This window comes from Lactuca saligna, chromosome 7 (assembly GCF_052625555.1).
Source record: "Lactuca saligna cultivar CGN05327 chromosome 7, ASM5262555v1, whole genome shotgun sequence".
Classification (NCBI taxonomy): domain Eukaryota; kingdom Viridiplantae; phylum Streptophyta; class Magnoliopsida; order Asterales; family Asteraceae; genus Lactuca; species Lactuca saligna.
This window is the reverse complement of record NC_136423.1, coordinates 57,172,243-57,191,476: the sequence shown is the minus strand read 5'-3', so window position 1 is coordinate 57,191,476 and position 19,234 is coordinate 57,172,243. Positions and strand designations below refer to the sequence as shown.

The following is a 19,234-nucleotide window of genomic DNA, read 5'->3' as shown; positions in this document are numbered from 1 at the left end:
TCATTATGATCTTGAAATGATGACAAATGGAAGCAAGATCTTTAATACATGGTAACTTTTACACATTTCAATTTCTTTTTCTAAATATGGTGCTCATCATTTTTACCCTTCTTTAATTGTTTATATCACAAAGTTCATGACTCTGACTTCATTTTCAATGAGAAATCATCTTTTTTTACCTTTTATTTGTTCATATTATTATATATCACAAAGTTCACAAGATTGGTTTTTTCAATGACAAATTTATGTTTTGCTTTGCATCAATCACAAAGTAAGCATCACTAACTCAAGTTTTCCCTCGGTTCTACGTTTATTAATCATAAAAAATTGTATGTGGATTCAATATTCTACTAAAAGTGAGGTTTTCATGTAATATTACGTTATTTACCAATTTCATGAACTTATATTCTTGCTCTGCGGCTGAGTAAGTTTTATTCTTTACCATTTTTTGGGTTGATTGAAGTCTGATTGGTTCAGGGTCATATATAAACAAAGAAGGCTTAATAACATAACATTTGCATTTAATTTTATATATATTGAAGTGCTTGAGAGTAAGGACTATAGTTCTGCTACTCATTGTTAATGAATATATCCATATTACCCCCTTTTTAGAATTAAGTTAATTATTTTTATGTTTATCACAAAATATGTGCAAATGGTAGAAATGTTATAACTGGTAGCTTCTTTGCACTTTATTCTTTTATAGCATGCTACTTTCAATTATTGATTTTATTAGACCAATACATACACACATAATCCCACATATAATTAGAAATACAAAACAAACATTATAATTTGAAATGCTACCTATTTATATCACTCTACTCTCAAAGTGCAATGCTCTAATATGAAAACAAATTTCCAAACTTATGTAAAACATTTTACAAACAACCAAGTGTTTATCTTAATGAATTAATGGTTTATTTTCTTATTATCTTTATATATATATATATATATATATATATATATATATATATATATATATATATATATATATATATATAGATCCAGTAATAAATTTTTTTTGGTAGGAAGGTAAAAAAAAAAATTTCTACATATTTTTTTGACAAACAAAAAAAATAAATCACTAGATGATTCATTTGTAAGATGATTCACAAGAAAAAATTCCAAAAAAAAAACATCTTTATGATTCGTTTTTAAGTAAATTAAGAAAAAATTCACTTTTGTAACAATTTTAGTGAATAACAACAAAATCATTGTATAAATGAATCATCGAGATGTTTTTTTGAGAATTTTTTCTTGTGAATCATTTTACAAATGAATCATCTAATGATTTATTTTGTTTGTTCGCAAAAAAAATATGCAGAAAAAAAACTTCTTACCTTCCTACCAAAAAAAACTTCTTATTTGATCTTGACTATATATATATATATATATATATATATATATATATATATATATATATATATATATATATATATATATATATATGGAAAATACAGAATTAGGGCAACACATGTTGGAACCAATAAAAGAATGACAACACATCACTTTGGAATAACTACATAAATAACTTCCATAGTACATTGCTTATGAATAAAGAAATGGACACGTGTCACTTGATCATTGGTTCCAGCATATGTTGCCCTAATTAATCATTTTCCATTGAACGTAAACCTATATATATATATATATATATATATATATATATATATATATATATATATATATATATATATATATATATATATATATATATATATATATATATTAGAATGAAAGCCGGAAGTTGGAACATACATTATTGGGTATAAACTTCAAATCATTCACCCGAGATGGAAAACTAGTGTAAGGTCTCTTATAAGTTATAATGCTATCACCAATTAATGGATTGTTTACCTTTTAAAATGAATTTAGTTTTAAAGGATGAAGGATGAGGTTAGTGAAAGTACGTTATTACAAATTGTTTTCTTTTTAGGTTATTGTTAGTCGTATTTGTTAGGGATAATGGATAACCTTAGGGGTGAACGTTAAAAATGGAGGCCAAAAAACAAGAAATTTTCAATATTTATAACGACTTTTACACTTGATTCACCGGAGGAAGTAACCTATCCAACTAATTACACCTTTACACTTCATTTTTGTAATATGGTTTCAATACCTTAAAATTGATTTAGACTTCGACATTTGATTTTTGAGATTTACTCTCGTTACTTTGATTGTGATTTGGTATCAATACTTTGAAATCAAATATTAATATTCATTTTCCTAGTCAAACATTAATATTTAATTTACTAGTTGAGTTTTGTTTTAATTTATTATATATATTCTATTTATTTTGTAAATTCTGGTTATGCACTAGAACATCAAAACTAATGATATAACCGACAATCATCGACATAAATGCGATGGAATCCATTTGTTATCTGAGCTTTCCCGAAAATATAGCTATATAACTCATCAGCGACGGATTAACGACATACAGCAGCGACAGATTACCGATGGAATCCAGATGTTCCTTGAGCAATTTGTGGCATCGCTAATCCCTTACTAATCTGCCGCTGAATCCGTCGCTAACAGTTAGCGACAATTTTTCGTCGCTGATACCTTGTTTTCTAGTAGTGAAAATACTTCATTTTTCAAAATATAACTGTTTTTTTTTTCAAAATTTCAAAGTTCAAAATATTCATTAACTGCTATAAATACCAATAAATTTCTTTATTTTTCACCACCTTCACACATTTTTCATTCATCTCTCCAAACCTTTCTTTTCCACTGCCTTCAAATCTGAATAAAGAGATTATTTGGCCTCATGCGTGAGTCGATGTAACTGACGATCTAAATAGCAACTATCTCAAAATTGTTCTTTCTCGAGCGAACCCTTTGTAGTACCAAAAAGAATGTGACAAAAATGTCACCAGTCTCTCTAGTCATATAGGTTAAATCGTTATTTATGAAGGGTGAAATCAAAATTTTTCATTCTTTTAGATAAAAGCATAAAAAAATGGGGTACCGAAGAAATAAAAAATCATGATTTTGCAGGATTGACATTCCTTATTAAAATATGACATTCCATTGCAAAATTTGTTTTGTTTTGTTTTTTTTTTTTTTTTCCAATTCTTGTTAATTACTCATTCTAATCCCTTGCTTATTAGTACATATCAAACAGGGGCTTAAAGTTGTAGTATGGAAAATATTGTGTTTCTTATGTGGGGAGATTTATCGTCTTAGATCCACAACAGAAGCTTTTTCAATTTTTTTTATTTTTTATTTTGAGTGAGGGATGGGTGGGTAGGTTAGTAGGAGATGAGGTTAAACACCTCTTTTTTGTTTTTTTTAATACGAAAAATGTTAAAGTAAATAATAATGCAATAAAAAAATACAAAGGAAATCGGTCATTTCACCATTCAAGTTTTAGAGGGACCAAAACCGCTATGAAATTCTATTTTGGACCAGTGGTGCAACTCCAAAACATTTTGGAAAAAAGTTACTATTTTTTACAAACCATATGGACGAATTTTACAATTTTGTCATACATAATTATTAAACTTCATAGATATCACATTAATCTTTCAAGAAAACATGTTCTTATGCTTCATTAGACAAAAATTAAGAATAGACAAAACTGCAAAAAATGGTCTCTATGGTATGCATTTTTTCTGAGATTTCGTGCAAACCTCAATTGTTTTCGATTAAGGTCCTTTTGAGCTACTTTTTTTTTTTTTTTGGTTTTAGTCCCTCAGAAAACTAAAAAGACTACAATGCACATTTTTTAATACTTATTTTCATCTTTTATTAATTAGAAAACAAAAAGGACCCACCTCTCTCTCTCTCTCTCTCTCTCTCCCCAACAATGCATATGGTCTTCGTGTTCTTCAATTGTGTTTCTCTCTTTATAGTTGTAGAAGAAAAAAACAATGAAGACAAAACAAACCATATCAGAGGATTTCCCAGGTTCATCCCTCTTCCGCTCTCTACCTCTCCAAATTTCACACATTGGTCACCAGTTGGAATAAAAACTCGATCACAACACCTCTAATTCTTTTTTATCTCGATGTCGCTGGAGACCAAACATGTAACATCCTAAAATTTAAGACCGGGTTATTAAATTAATATGGATAAATAAATAATAGGTGAATTATTTAAATAAAGAATCAAGGGATAATCATATCATTAGTCGATATGAAGCTTGCAAAGTTAAAGACTGAGATGTTAACATTTCAAAGTTAAGGGATCCAAAGTGTCAATTTGGAAAATTATGTTTAACCAAGAGTTGACTCACCAAGGTTAAATGGATGAGGAATGCTAAGAATTGGATGGTCAAGGACTAATTAAGTCAACCTTTTAAGCAAATGTGAAAATAGTTGAAGTAATGGTGAATTTGACAAAAGTTGTAAAGTTGAAGGACTAGTTTTGACAATAACAAAATTTGTGTCTAATGTTAACATATTCATTTGACTAATTAGATAAAAATTAATAAATTGGGGTCAAAGTGTGAAAAATATAAGTGTCCTTTTAGTTATTGATCAAATGGTGTTAAATATGAGAACAAGGTAGGTTAGGGCACTACTAGAAAAACAGCCTTTTACAACGCTCACTGCGCGTCGTAAAAGGCTCAGACGACGCGCAAATGCGCTTCAAGGAAGGCCCTGTCATAAAAAGAGACGACGCGCATTTACGATGCTCATTTACGACGCTCAATTACAACGTGCGTTTACGACACGCAATGCGTATCAAGGAAGGCCCTGTCATAAACAAAGACGACACTCATTCGCGTGTCGTAACCTTACGACACGCGTGTTAATGACACGCAATGCGTATCAAGAAAGCCCCTGTCAAGAAAGGCCATATCATAAATGAAGATGACACACATTTTTGCGTATCATAATTTTAAATGTTTAAAAAAAATATTATTTATAGATTTACTAATTTTCAAATTAAATAATACATTAAAAATCTCATAATACAAAATAAAATACCATAAATAACAAAGATAATTCGTTTCACTAATATGTCAAATACAAATAATTATTCGAAAAGTGACTAAATGTTATAAAAAAATGAACTCATTTATATACAATTGCATCATCTAGCTTACTATGTGCCAACAACTCTCTGTGTGTTTACTTTTGCTTGAGTCTCGTTTCCTCCAAAGCTTCTAGCCATGCCAAAATATGATATCTTGAGTCTCGTTTTAAGAACCAAAATCACCTTCAATCACCCAATTAAACTCTAATGTTGGTAGACTGAGAGTTCCAAAATCAAGTTTACATCCATCACCTTCAATCACCCAATTAAACTCTAGATCTTCTGTTGTTTGAAAAATATTGGTGTTTGTAATCTATGAACAAAAAATGCAAAGACCAAGGTTAACATTTGCTATATAGAAAGCACAACTGGACATATGAGTATATAATACGCAACATAAACATTTTCACATACTAGTTCCTATAAAATCACCCTTCAAAGAACCAAAAAAATATGAGATAATTATGATAAGTATCATTTTAAATAAAAAAAATTACAAATTAATATCACCGGTAACAATGTCAGGCTGCAAAACATTAAAAAGGTTATTCTACAATCTATATATACATGAAGGAAAAGATCATACTAGCCATACAAATGCATAATCCTTCATGAAGCATCTATACACCAAGCCAACCAGATAAGAATTAAAGACACTGTGATGCATTATGAAATCAAATAAAAGATAAGTTAAAATGATGAACAATGATATTTCGGGTTAAAAACTTAGTCAAACAGTAAAATGATTGATGAAAAGTACCTTGAATTTCATCTACTTCCTCTTTCTCTGATATGATCAAGCCATAAGCTTCTTATATGTAGTAAATTTTGTCCCTACTATCGAAAATATCCTCCCCCACAAAAAGACTTGAAAATCTTTCTTTCATCATTTCAAGCTCTGATATAACAAATTAAAATAAAAAAATGATCAAAATTATGTCAATAAATTAGTTGAATTGTAATAAAAACTCACCAAAATCAGTAGGTTTCTGATCTTGTCTGTGGTTATGCCAAATTTCACCAAATCTTGAAAAGACTTGGTTGATAAGGTGATCTTCCTGAAGTTGGCCCTTTCCGATTAAGAAATATATCCTCTGCCAAACAACTTCCCTATTTCCCACACCCTACACCAAAATAACGATAAACAAAAAGATTCCAAAAGTTTAAGAAATCACAATGCTGATTGGATTGGATGAAAGCATGAGTGGTTCTAGAATCAAACCAACCTTCCAATTAAGAACATCTAACCAACCCTCAGAGTTAGCTTGATCCCAAGGGCGGACAAGACCTTCGTTACCATTATCCTCTCCCTGAAAGATCTTTGCAACTTGCATCAGTCGATGATAAGGCGCAGGGGGAAAGTGAAATCCAAGGAAAGGAAGCCGCACGACCAATCTTGTTGTGGGGAAAGATGGATTCTCTGATTGGATCTAGATGGAGAGATGAAGTGTTATCAACTGACAACATATAATAATAATCATGTTTCAAACTTGAAATGAATACACCTATTGAAGCTTACAAGTCACACCACACTTATCAATAATAGGCAAGAAACTAACTACTAGACTGCGAAGAACCACCAGGTCCTCCTATCAACAAATGTTGACTCCAATGATAGTCACCATCAACAAAAAAAAAAAAGCAGATACATCACTTAATACTACACCGAATTGGAGATAAATATCCTTCTCATGAGAAACGTCATCATCATCATCATCATCCTGTGCATGTTTGAGAAATTTTATGAAAAAGTTATCAATCAAGGATATTTGGGCTGATCAAAGAGAAATCACTATGGACCAACCTGAGTACGGATTATCAAGTTTCCCAGGTCAAGCAAGAGTTTTGTAGGATGAAGATTGTCTGGACAATATTCAGTTGGAATAGTGATCTTGGGGGCTGCTATATCCAAGTCCAAGAAGAACCTAGTAGCATGTTAACTCTAGTTTCACACTTTGCTTTGTAAATGAAGTATTCTTAGTTTATATGAACTGTCTATGGATGTATAAGTACAACAACAATCACGTTATAGTTATAAGAAACATGTGCATAACCACATACACCATTATGATACATCCACATCAATCAACAACACATAACCATTAAAAAAACAGATGGTATAATTAGAAAGAGAAACGGACACGCCTATCATCACCTGATGCAATAGCTGCAGATGCCATTACTGCAAGAATGTCGGCAGCTTTTTTACCCTTCCACCCAGATGCAAAGAATGCTCTGTATAAAGTGACTATTAAGCAAGAGGATTTCTTGCTCAATCGTATTCAGAAGCTCTCTCGTGTTATTGATCTTTAAGTCTTTCTTTCTTTAAGTCTATCTGTAACCTCTCCTTCTTTCCTTCCTTCTTTCTATTTTCCCCAATTCAAGACTCCTCCTAGTAACAGCAAGACTTTTCAAATGTAATAGTTTGTTTTAAGTATTATGATTTTTATTTTGTATCATGATTATTATGCAACATGAAGATTTTATATACCATTAGATTAGTATTTAGTAATATTGATTTTAAATTGCTGATTAGTGAGGTTAACAATGATTTCCATCAGCAATTCCATTTTTTTCATACCAAACCAAACCACTACTTAAAGTTTTCATTAGGCTGACCTGCGTTGATTTTCCATGTGTTGTGAAAATTATGTTTCGTTTCCATCTTAATCGTGTAACCTTTCAACTTTTTTAAAGTATCAAACTACAAAATTTATTTGCTTTGCTGTAAAAAGAACAATTCCTTTTCTTTTCAACTTGGTCTTGTAAGAAAAGCGTCTTTAATCTTATGGTATTTGGTATCTTCTTCATCTGTTTGTGGTAAAGGTTAAGACATTAGACATATATAGAAGAGTTAGGTTCTAATTCATCCTCTAGGCATTTTACAGAGCTCACAACCTGACAAAAAAATAAATTCCCAAAATTCATGTTTTTGGTTTTGCACATTTTACAGTTTTCACAGAAGTAGAAGAGTTAAACATAACCACGTGGTGCCATTAATTTCATCTGCAGATTCAAGAACATTGCAAAATGAATGTATGGAAAAAAAATGTTTATAAAAGAAAATATTGGCCCTAAAGTATTGGATTTTTAAACTATAAATGTATGTACACATAAAAACCAAGTTCATAACTCCACATTGAATAAGCACATGTGAAAGACAGAAATAAAAGAAAACCTGAGTATCCTCAGAGAAAAAACTTATCACATTTTCAATCTCTAAGGAAATTGTCTTATTGCTAACTTTTAACCTTTCGATATCTGAGACAAATGCTCTACCCACCACAAAAGAAAATATGTGTGTCTCTACTAACTTTTGGATCAATATGAATCCTTGTGAGAATTAAAATTATTTCCTTTACCATATTTAATCACCAATTCTACATGGGTTCCAGTTGAAGGTAGGGGTAAAGATAAGTACATGAAAGGGTCAAATAAAAAAAAATAAAAAAAACTTTTCTTTTACCTTTGCATATGTAGAGTAATGGCCACCACCAGAGACGGTGATGGTTTTTTATCGACTCCAAGAAGGGAATAACAAAAAATCATGTAAAAGAAGGAAGACCGACAACAAGAAAAAAAGATGAATGAAACATAAAAAAGTTGAAGAAAAATGAACCTGTAGCTAAGAAATTGAAGGTCCCTGGTGTAGCTGTGGAGTGTGACGGTCTCCACCTAGTGGTGGCTTGGCTTCACAGGGAGGCGATGGCTAATGGAGGCAAGCAGAGAGGACTCGGCGGTTGAGGAGCCAACGATCGAGATAAGCAGATGAAGGGTCTGTGAAAAATGTCGTTGTACAATATGGAGTGTGATATGTTGGATTAGGGTTTTAAGAGAGAAGGAATCCAAGTAATTTAGGGTGAGTGTAATTATCGATGGGTAAAAGGGGTCTGTGGAGAGAAGGAGGGAGAGAATTAAGGCGGATTCGGTGGGTGGAGAGAGTACAGAGGTAGAGGAAGGCGAATTGTGATTTTAGGGTTCAATGGTGGTGGCGGTGGCTTAGAGTTTGCAGAGAGAATGGAGAGATGGAATGCAGATCGTGGGTGGGTGAAGATGTAGAGGAGAAGGCGGTAGGTGATTTAGATGCAAAATCGTGATGATCAATGCATTTTTTTTTTTGAGAGAGAGAGAGAGAGACGAACTGCTTAAAGGATTATTAGGGCTTTTTGGTAGAGGATTTTAGAAGAAGAAGAAGGAGATGCATCGGCGGGCTGTTTAATTTTTTGGTATTTCATTTCCCCCTAAGAAAACGCGCCTTCCTAAAGAAAAATATAAAGCGACAGTTTTAGACGACACCCTTTTTTATGATAGGTGCCTTCCGCGTTTTTAATTTTTTTTGTTAGACACTATTTTTAGGGCATGCACAAATGCATGCCCTCTATCCTTCAAATTTTGCAAAACTGACATTATCTTTTAGGGCACGCACAAATGCGCGCCCTCTATCAGCGAGTGTCATTGTTTGCGCGTCATTAAAGGGCTGTTTTCTAGTAGTGGGGGTCATTTGTGCGAATTGTCGAAAGTAGTCACTAGTTAGATGGGGTTCTCTTCACTTGAAGAGAGGAGAAATGTGATTCAGAGAAAGGAGGAAGGAAAATGGCGTTTTTTATGAAAAAAAGGAAGATTTAGATAGATTATTGAGGACTCAAGCTAGGAATTGAAGATACGAAACAACATCAAGCTTGAGAGGTATAATTTCTCATCCTCCAACTCTATATTTCAAATTCAAGGTTTGGGGAAAACCCCAATGTCGAAATTAGTTTGCTTCATTGATTAGAGTTTGGTTTTCTAACCTCCCTTGAGTTGTTTTGATGATCCCAATCTCAATCCATTCATCCCATTGATAGATTTGAGGATTTGGGTGAAAACCTTTATGAACCCTAGAAATTCAAATTAGGGATTTGATGTTTAGATGTTAGATTAGAATTGATTCAATGTCCTAGATGTTGTTTGAATGCAATGAATCTAAGTGGAATACTCAAACACATCTATGATGGTAGAATCATGTATAAGCTTGGATTGAGATGGATTTGGGGACAATATGATGAAAAACAATGGAATCCTTAGTTGTTGGAATTTTGAGGAGTAAAGGAAGTTCATAAGTGTGAATGGATACTTTTAGAATGATTGAAATTAAAATACTAAGGTGATTTCTTGATTCCTTGATTGATATATTGAATTATTGGCCATAAGGGTATTTTGGGAAATCTATGGATAACTATATGATGACTGGCATATTGTAAGTAAATGTCATTCATGAACATGCATTAACACTTTAGAGATGGAATTGCAACATAAACATGAAGGATCTCTTGAGCTATAAGTGGTTCTAGTGATTTTTTTAGACTAAAGGGCAATTTGAGAAACATGGAATAGAATTGAGGATTCTATGGTTAGTTTTTGTACTTACAATGAGATTAATTAAGGTTTTATGTGCTTGACAACATTTATTTGAGTGTTCAATAAGTTGGGATCAAGCCTTATGAGATTTGGAATGTTGAATTGAAAAATGGATTAGTTCACCCTTCTTTTAAACACTTGAGGATCATCATGATCTAAAGGTTTCAATGAACACTTATTAGATTAAGTGGAGTGTTTTAAGATGATAAAACACCTCCTAAACATGTGTGAGAACCTAAATAAATGGTACAAAGTGAATGGGAAAAGGGTCTTCAGGAACCATGCAAAGTAGGGTGCTATTTTGAGAAAAATCGAGTTTTGGGTGTGTCCAAACATGAAAACACGGCCCGTGTAAATGCATGCTTTAATTTACACGGCCCGTGTAAATCACTGACTTGGAGATTTTCTCGTTTTCTTCATAACTTTTGCATACGAACTCGGATTTACGCACGGTTTTTGCCTACATTCATATTTTTGGAGGAGGAATGATTTGAAATAATAAAATTTAGTATTTGAACCTTTGAGGGGTATTTTGGTCATTTTAATGACTTATGTCCATATATGGTGTAGGTAGTGTTTGAAGAGGATTGCTATAGGGAAAGGAACTAGAAGAGCAGTAGCTAACCTATGTGTGATTGAGGTGATTACGTGTTGGCATTTTTCCCACTTTGGGGTATATGGAAAAATGATTTTATGATAATGAAATACAATGCTTTTATATATGAAATGTTTTGAAACGAAAGCATCAAATGTTTTTGGAAAGGGTATTTTGAAAGAGTGTCTTAAAGGCAACAATGTTTTTGAAAGAAAAGAACGTTTTGGAAGATCGAATGTTTTGAAAATATGATTGAAATGTTTTGAAATATAGATGTTTTACTTTTGAAATGATTTTATAATACTAATGTATAATGTCAGAAGCATCAAAAGTAATGAAAATAAATGTATAGTAATGAAAAGGAATGGAAAGTAATGAAAGGAATTGAAATGTAATGAAATGAAAACTGCCCGGGCCATGATACCTCTTAAGAGGCACTGGAGGAATCTATCGGGGTGGCGTCTCCTCTTCGTGAGATAGATGTCCTAATGGAAATGATGCCTTGGTGGATTGATTTGTTCTTTCCACCTTGGTCTAGACTTGGGAGTGGTTCCTTTATTGGACGTAGACCCTAAGTATAAAAATAGCAATGGTATAATACTGGAATTAGCCCTTAATGATAAAAGAAAATGAAATATGGAAATATGGTTTTTGAAATGAAATAAAAGGAAATGAAATGAGAAGATATGAAATGATGTTTATGACATGTATGAAATCAGTTTTCCTTGAAAATGCTTGAAAGTGTTTTATGGTCTAAAACTCTGTTTTGCAAAGATGAAACGTTTTTGATGAAATTGTGATAAATGTTTTGGGTCTCAAACCCATGTAGCTCACGAGACATTATTGTCTTACGTACCTCTTTTTAATGCCATGTATCTCAGGTTACACTTAAGGATAGAGAATGATAATAGGAAGTTAGAAGTCAAGTGATAGAGAATGGAGTGGAGCTTGTTAAGTTCCTTATTAATTGTATTGATGTACTTCTTATTTGCTTGCTATGGTTGTAATGATGCTTAATGGTAACATCCACTATTTTAAATTTGTAAATGTTTTTGTAGGATCGGTTTTTGTTAAATGTGGGTTAACACCCGTATGTTTTTAAAACCATAGCATATTAAAGTTTGAAAGAATTTGGGGTGTTATAGTTTGGTATCAGAGCCATAGTTTATGCGAATTAGGACTGGATCATTTGTGACAACCCGAAATTTCTACCTTGTACACTTATTCAAATCTATCAAAGTTAGACTCGTTTTGCTATCTTTTAACACGGTTTATGGTCTATTTGAGTGTTCTAAGCCTAGTATAATGTAGGTATGGGTCTTGGGATGAGTATTTGTGAGTGTAACACCTTGCAAATGAGCCAAAGACACCAACACAATGTGTGTGCGGCCGCACACCCGAGTGTGCAGCCCCACACCCATCCCAACCGCACACTCCCACCTATATATATGATACTTAGTCATTTTAAACACTTTTTCAACCTTCTTCAAGACTGGTACTCATTTTCTCTCAAGTATCATCCATATTTCTCTTCAAATCTTCAAATCAAGTAAGTGTTGCTTCCTTGATTCATTAATACAAGGCCTTAAATAGCCTTTCCCTTTGATTTGATCCATGAAAACACCTATTTGGTGTTAAATCTTCAAAAACACCAAGAACACACACTACCTTTTTGGAATTTAACTACACTTTTAAGCCACTAAATTGGGTATACACTTTCAAGTGTGTACAGCCACACACACCATGTGTAACTGCACACACCTTTTTAAGGGTCCAAAATAGCAACAAACTTCCATTCCGGCTAAGCAATGGTCAAAATACCTTCCCTAGAACATTCCTAAGGCTTGGAAACATGTTTTTGACACACTTCATAGTGAGTGTGTGGCCGCACACACATTTGGCCGCACACTCTGGCTGCACACACATAAAACCTATGATTTTGTGGCCTTACACTCCAATATAGGGCTATACACCCCTTATGTGCAACCATATGTGTTGGTAATACTTAATTCTAAGTGTTTTTATGTCCTTAAGGCGTGTCCCTATCACCATTAGTGGTTATATACATTAAGTGTATTCATATATGTGTAATTATATGTTAAATTGGATTCGTTTGTGCTCAAGACTCCAATTGACACCCAACAATCCTATATCGATCTTTCATTCGAGTTACACACTACAAGTGAGTTCATACCCCTTAATCAACCTTTTAAATTATTTTAAATGCTTTTATGGGGGGGATACAAGTTGAAACATTGTAGTTATTATATCAATCACATGTGAGTAATAACTAGAACAAACAGATAGACCTTATTATACTTTCAAACTGTGTTATCAAACATCTATTTCAAAACATCTTTATCAAATTCTTTTCAAACAAAAACTATTTATTCAAACTCTTTTACTTATATTGACGAAAAACATGTCTATATATTTATAGTTATATAAATAAGATTGAAAGGACTTAGGACTGATAAGTCGCTCTATTTCATGTTCCTTGTTTGGTTGTGGGCTTAGAGTATTCGGTTGTTTATGTCACACCCCAAAACCGGAATGGCATAAATGTTCGGGGGTGGAGGACGTCATGTTTAGTATCACAAGACATGCATCATAGTAAGCAAGTAATAAACAACCATTTCATTAGAAAGAAAGTGTTTACAAAGTATGTGTTCACAAAACATAGAGTACATAAACAAATAACAATACAAGAGTTGATGCTATACTGCTTCATCTTCTAAATTCCCAGCGCGAGTCCATGTCTACTAGTTTCCTGAGAATACAAGTTATTTTGAAACAGTTGATCAGTAATTAAGCTGGTGAGTTCATAAGATTTTAGTGATGTATGTAAGTTGTAGAAATTTTAGTAAGTTGTAGTAAATTGTGAGTTTTGTTTAGAAAAGTTTGGTTGTTCCTCCAGAAAATCCCATATTTCCTACTTTGGTGAAAGATAAGTAAAAATGACTCTACAATCCTTTCTGTGAGTACTAAATGGATACAAGTTATATAAAACTCAGAGTAAACAAACAATCGATTGTGGGTATCTGCCCTAAGCCCACATCCAAACAAGGAAAATGAAATGAGGCGGATGATACACATACCATTGGTTGTTAGGTCCTTGTTGTATATAACCCTGGTGTATTCCCTTGGTACTCACGAAGTTAATTGTAATAGTTCCTTTATAATTTATAAAAAGATTCTTTAAGAAAACCCTAATTTCTTCTAATAAAATAGTAACTACAGTACTGGTTCCTTCTATAATCACTTAGTTTATACTAGCTATATATAATCTAATATCGACCAGATAGTTAATTGTGTGAATCTGCCCTAAGCCCCACAACCAAACAAGGAACAGGGAATGAGGCGGAAAGCACATATCCAACCATCTATTGGAGATTAGTTATATATAACCTTGATGTATAAACTAAGGTATTGTAGAGTTAACAACCTAAGGTCCTTCAAGTTATGATGGTTTAATAAAATGGATTAAACCCTTTGCTTGTAAGTTTCTAGTTTTGTATACCAAAAGTTCTGATTTGAAAAGTATGTTTTTTTGTTTTGTTTTGTTTTGTTTTGTTTTTGTTTTGTTTTTGAAATAAACTGAATGCATGAAAAAAATGAAAATAAGAAAAATAATTTTTTTTTGAATTTTTATTTATTTATTTATTTATTTGAAATGCATGTGCAAACTAGAACCTAATGTACAAAGACCCCTCCTCAAGCTTAAGATTTAGAATCGTCCTCGATTCTCGGAGAGGGTAGGGCAACCTACTGACCGCGTGAGAGGGGTGGGGCAACGCTGCATGAACTGCATAGCTTGTGTACCGTTTGTGTAAACTGCTTCATGGAGGCGTTGGTTGCAGACAAATTGGCACGGATGTCGGCAACAGCTTGATCAAGGTGATCAAAACGCCTCATGTATGTGTCATGGTACTGAGTCGCCCACCGGGTGTAGAAATAACATGCAGTCTCTACTAGGGCAATAGAAGTGGATCCCCTGTAGTAGGAGGAATGGAGTGAGCGTGAGGAATAGGGGTGTCGTCTTTGTGGTCGACGACCAGCCGCTCAGGAGCTCTCGGGATGGATGCGGGAGCGTGTGGAATGGAATTTTCAGAAGGTTTCTTTGGTAGATACCACTGAGTCTGAGTGATGTCCTACTGGAGTTGGAGAGAGCTGAAATCCCCAGCTGGAACTCGGAAATGTGGCTCACCCTGTACCAACCATGTAATACTACCATCACCTTCTCTATGGAAGAAAGATGAGGCCACAAGGACATTGGATGTGATGGTATTAGAGCCTTGTGTGATTCTCTCGAGATTCAAGTGCTTGCTCTAAAAAAGCTCTACACAAGCAAGGTGGGTGGCAAGATAGGAGATAATCCTGCCACAATGAATAGGGCCAGAATCGCTGGTAGAGACCTTAAGAATTTTGGAAGCAAGGAAGGCGCCAAAATGAGGTCTCTTCAAGCCGTTGTCCATGCACCAAAGGATTTCTAATTCCGTCTTACCAGCTCTGCTAATGTCTTCTTGGGGGAAGACAATGTTGGCAATAATTCAGAGAGCCACCCTTAAGACCGAAAGGATGATATGGGATGCTTTGGCGGATTGAGCCTCATACACATCAGCCCCGTGATTTCCTTCCAAAAGGCTTTGACCTGGGATTTGAAAAGATTATTTTTCTCTCGCATGTAGCCTAATTTGGGACCATAGGTATTGGATTTAGAAATTCCAACAAACCCACAAAGATCGTCTAGACTCGGTAAAAATTGCAAAGACATGAGACGGAATGAGAGAGATTTGGCATTGTCATTGAATTCCAAAGATTGTAAGAATTCAATGGTGTGTTTTTATATGATTCCATTGGTGCCAAAGTGAGAAGTTTCTCCCAACCAATGTTGCTAAACAACCTAAGGACGCCATCATAAACTCCTATTTCTTGGAGAGCGGGAATATCTACAAACTGTTGTTGAGAATATTCGCGGTCCTTGAGGTGAAGGAATCGCTCACAGTGCTCAAGAGAGTTATAAATAATGGTGGTGACACCATATTTGGATTCAAATTGTTCTTTTGGTTTTGGATTTTTGCGTTTTGGCATGATGACAAACCGAATTTTTATGACAAACAGGTGGTGCCCAAAGATGATAACACAACTAGACAAGCACGAATGAACAATTATATGAAGCACAAGAACATATTCACAACTATTCTAACCAAAAAAACTTAAATTCAATGCGTAAAATGTGAGATATGGAAGGAATGTACCGTTCAAACGCTTGAATTTGTGGTTTTGGCTTGTATTGTCACTTCATCTTCAACCTCAAGAAAGCTTGAACTCTTCAATGGTGGAATGCCCAATTGGAGGTGAAAGCTTCCAATTTTCTTCCAAGAGCACCTCCCCAAGCTTGTTCTTCAAACCCTATACAAGAATTTTGAAACCAATTACAAGAATTCATTCAAACTACTCAAATCAAGTACTAGGGTTTATGAAGAAAAATTCAATTGTTTACCCATGAATGATGAATTCGACCTAGATGATGAATGAAGTGAAGTTAGGAACCCATAATAACACACCTTTTTGCTTCGATCTTGGATTAATTGAAGAAAAATTTGAACCCTAGACTAGGGTTTGTGGTATCGGCCGAGAATGGTGAGGAGGGAAAGAGAACAAGAAAAAAAATGCACAATCGTGAGGGGTGGGGGAAGAGATTCGATTAAGATGCATTACCAAATCGCATGGAAGTGAATGACCAAAGGCTAGCCCGTGAGTTTCTGATTTCGAAGCCTTTGCATGTGAGTTTCTAGCCGTGTGACTTTCTTGTAATTCTCGGGAGCTAGCGATAATAAGCAAGAACCATGACTTTTTGAACCATGGACGTGAGTTTTTATTTATTTATTACTTTTGTTTTTTTTATCGGGGAAAATGCGATGCGGACGCACGGTCTAGCCCTAGGTCGTGCGTTTTTCCTTTCCAGCCCGTGCGATTTGGAGTAACCCGTGCGAATTTTTTTTTCTTAAAACCCTCGATCCGAATGCATAGGCAAAATTTTTGGACCGTGCTTTTTTTCTTAGCCCATGCGTTTTTTCGCCTACCCAGGCGATTTCTTTCTGTAAACTTCAAAAATCATTTTTTTAACCAATTCATTCTTGACCATTAGATAGGAGAATTATTAGTATGGAACCCTCGAAATGACTTAGAAACATTGCAACACGAAAGAAATAAAGTAAAATTAAAAAAATTGGAAAGAAATACTCCTGAGTTGCCTCTCCGTTAGCTGCCCTTGTTTCAAGTCTTTGGCTCGACCTTGCCCTTTAGATTCACTCAATGTAGTCCGGGCGTTCCAAGCTATCAACCTCCATGTCTTTCTCTTGTAAACCTTTATAGATGACCTTTAACCCGTGACCATTAACTTTGAATACTTTTCCAGTTTTGTTACTCTTAATCTCAACTGCACCATGATCGAATATATTAGTAACAATGAATGGTCCCTCCCACTGAGATAGTAACTTACCGGAAAACCATTTAAGTCGAGAGTCATAAAGTAATACCTTTTGACCAATCTCAAAGGTCTTACGGAAGAGGTACTTATCATGGAATGTTTGGGTCTTGTCTTTGTAGATGTGTGAACTCTCGAATGCTTTATTTCTTATCTCCTCCAACTCTTGAATCTCTAACTTTTGGTGAACACCCACTTCATCAATCTTCATGTTTAGCTTTTTGATAACCCAAAAACCTTTATGCTCTAGTTCAACATGGAGGTGACAAGCTTTGCCAAACACAAGTCTATAGGGTGACATACCAATTGGAGTTTTATATGAAGTTCGGTATGCCCAAAAGAGCATCTTCTAATCTCAAACTCCAATATTTGTGGTTTGTGTTCACTGTTTTCTCAAGTATGGATTTGATTTCTCTGTTTGACACTTCATCTTGTCCATTTGTTTGCGGGTGATAAGTTGTGGACACTTGATGTTGCACTCCATACTTTTGAGAACTGATCCAAGAGTTTTGTTGCAGAAGTGTGTGCCGTTGTCACTGATCAAGGCTTTTGGAGTTCCAAACCTACATAAAATGTTAGCCTTGACAAAATCTACAACAACTTTAGCATCATCATTTCTTGTTGCCTTTGCCTCTATCCATTTGGAAACATAGTCAACAACCAAAAGGATGTATAAATTCCCAAAGGATGAAGGAGAAGGACCCATAAAATCAATACCCTATATATCAAATATTTTAGAAACCAAGATGGGGGTCAAAGGCATTTGGTTTCGGGAACTCAAAGAACCAGTCATTTGACATCTCTCACAACTTTAACAAAAAGTGTAAGATTCATAAAAGAGTCGAGGCCAATAAAATCCATAGTCTAAAATTTTCCTGGTAGTTCTTTGAGGACCAAAATGCCCTCCACAAACATAACTATGAAAAAAGTCGAGGATAGATTGTACCTCATGTTCTTCAACACATCTTCTTATTACCTAATCTGCACAATGTTTCCAAAGGTACGGTTCATCCCAAATGTACCTTCTCTCATCTTTCTTGATCTTATCTCTCTATGACCTCGTGAGATCTGGTGGGAACTTTCCCCTGACCATGAAGTTGCATATATCCACATACCAAGGTGGTGTTTGGATAGCAAACAAGTGCTCTTCAGGGAATGTGTCATGGATGGGAGTCGCATCTTCGAGTTGGACTATTCGTCTAAAATGATCAGCAACTAGGTTCTCTTTCCTGCTTTTATCTTTGATCTCAATGTCGAACTCTTGCAAAAGCAGCATCCATCGTATTAACCTCGGATTCGAATCTTTCTTTGTAAGTGCTTTATGGCTGCATGGTCTGAATATATGATCACTTTAGTTCTAAGGAGGTATTGCTAGAACTTCTCCAGTGCAAACACAATAGCAAGTAACTCTTTTTCTGTTGTGGTGTAGTTGCTTTGTGCACTATGAAGTGTATTTGATGCATAGTAGATGACATGATGTGCTCGATCCTCCTTTTGACCCAATACCGCCCCAACAGACGTGTTGCTCGCATCACACATAATCTCAAACAGGAGATCCCAATTAGGTGGTTGGATCATTGGAGCGGAGGTGAGTAAATCCTTTAAACGATCAAAGGCATCATGGCTTAGTAAATGCAAATTCAACATCTTTTTGGAGTAGTTGACACATCGGCACTGTAATCTTTGAAAATCTTTGATGAACCGCTGATAGAAACCTACATGGCCAAGAAACGAACGAACTTCCCGAACATTTGTCAGGTTAA

At 34.4% G+C, this 19,234-nt stretch overlaps 1 protein-coding gene across 1 annotated transcript; it reads right to left on the bottom strand.

Annotated features, from left to right (window-relative positions):
• Positions 1–17,292: 17,292 nt before the first annotated feature.
• LOC145006977 (uncharacterized) lies at positions 17,293–17,682 on the bottom strand. Its single transcript, XM_078965986.1, has one exon. It carries the CDS (start codon positions 17,680–17,682, stop codon positions 17,293–17,295), a length of 390 nt encoding a protein of 129 aa, XP_078822112.1.
• Positions 17,683–19,234: the final 1,552 nt, after the last annotated feature.

Bases quoted from the DNA above. Each gene is read 5' to 3' on its own strand.
- LOC145006977 (XM_078965986.1), bottom strand. From the start codon at position 17,682: ATGAAGATTGATGAAGTGGGTGTTCACCAAAAGTTAGAGATTCAAGAG.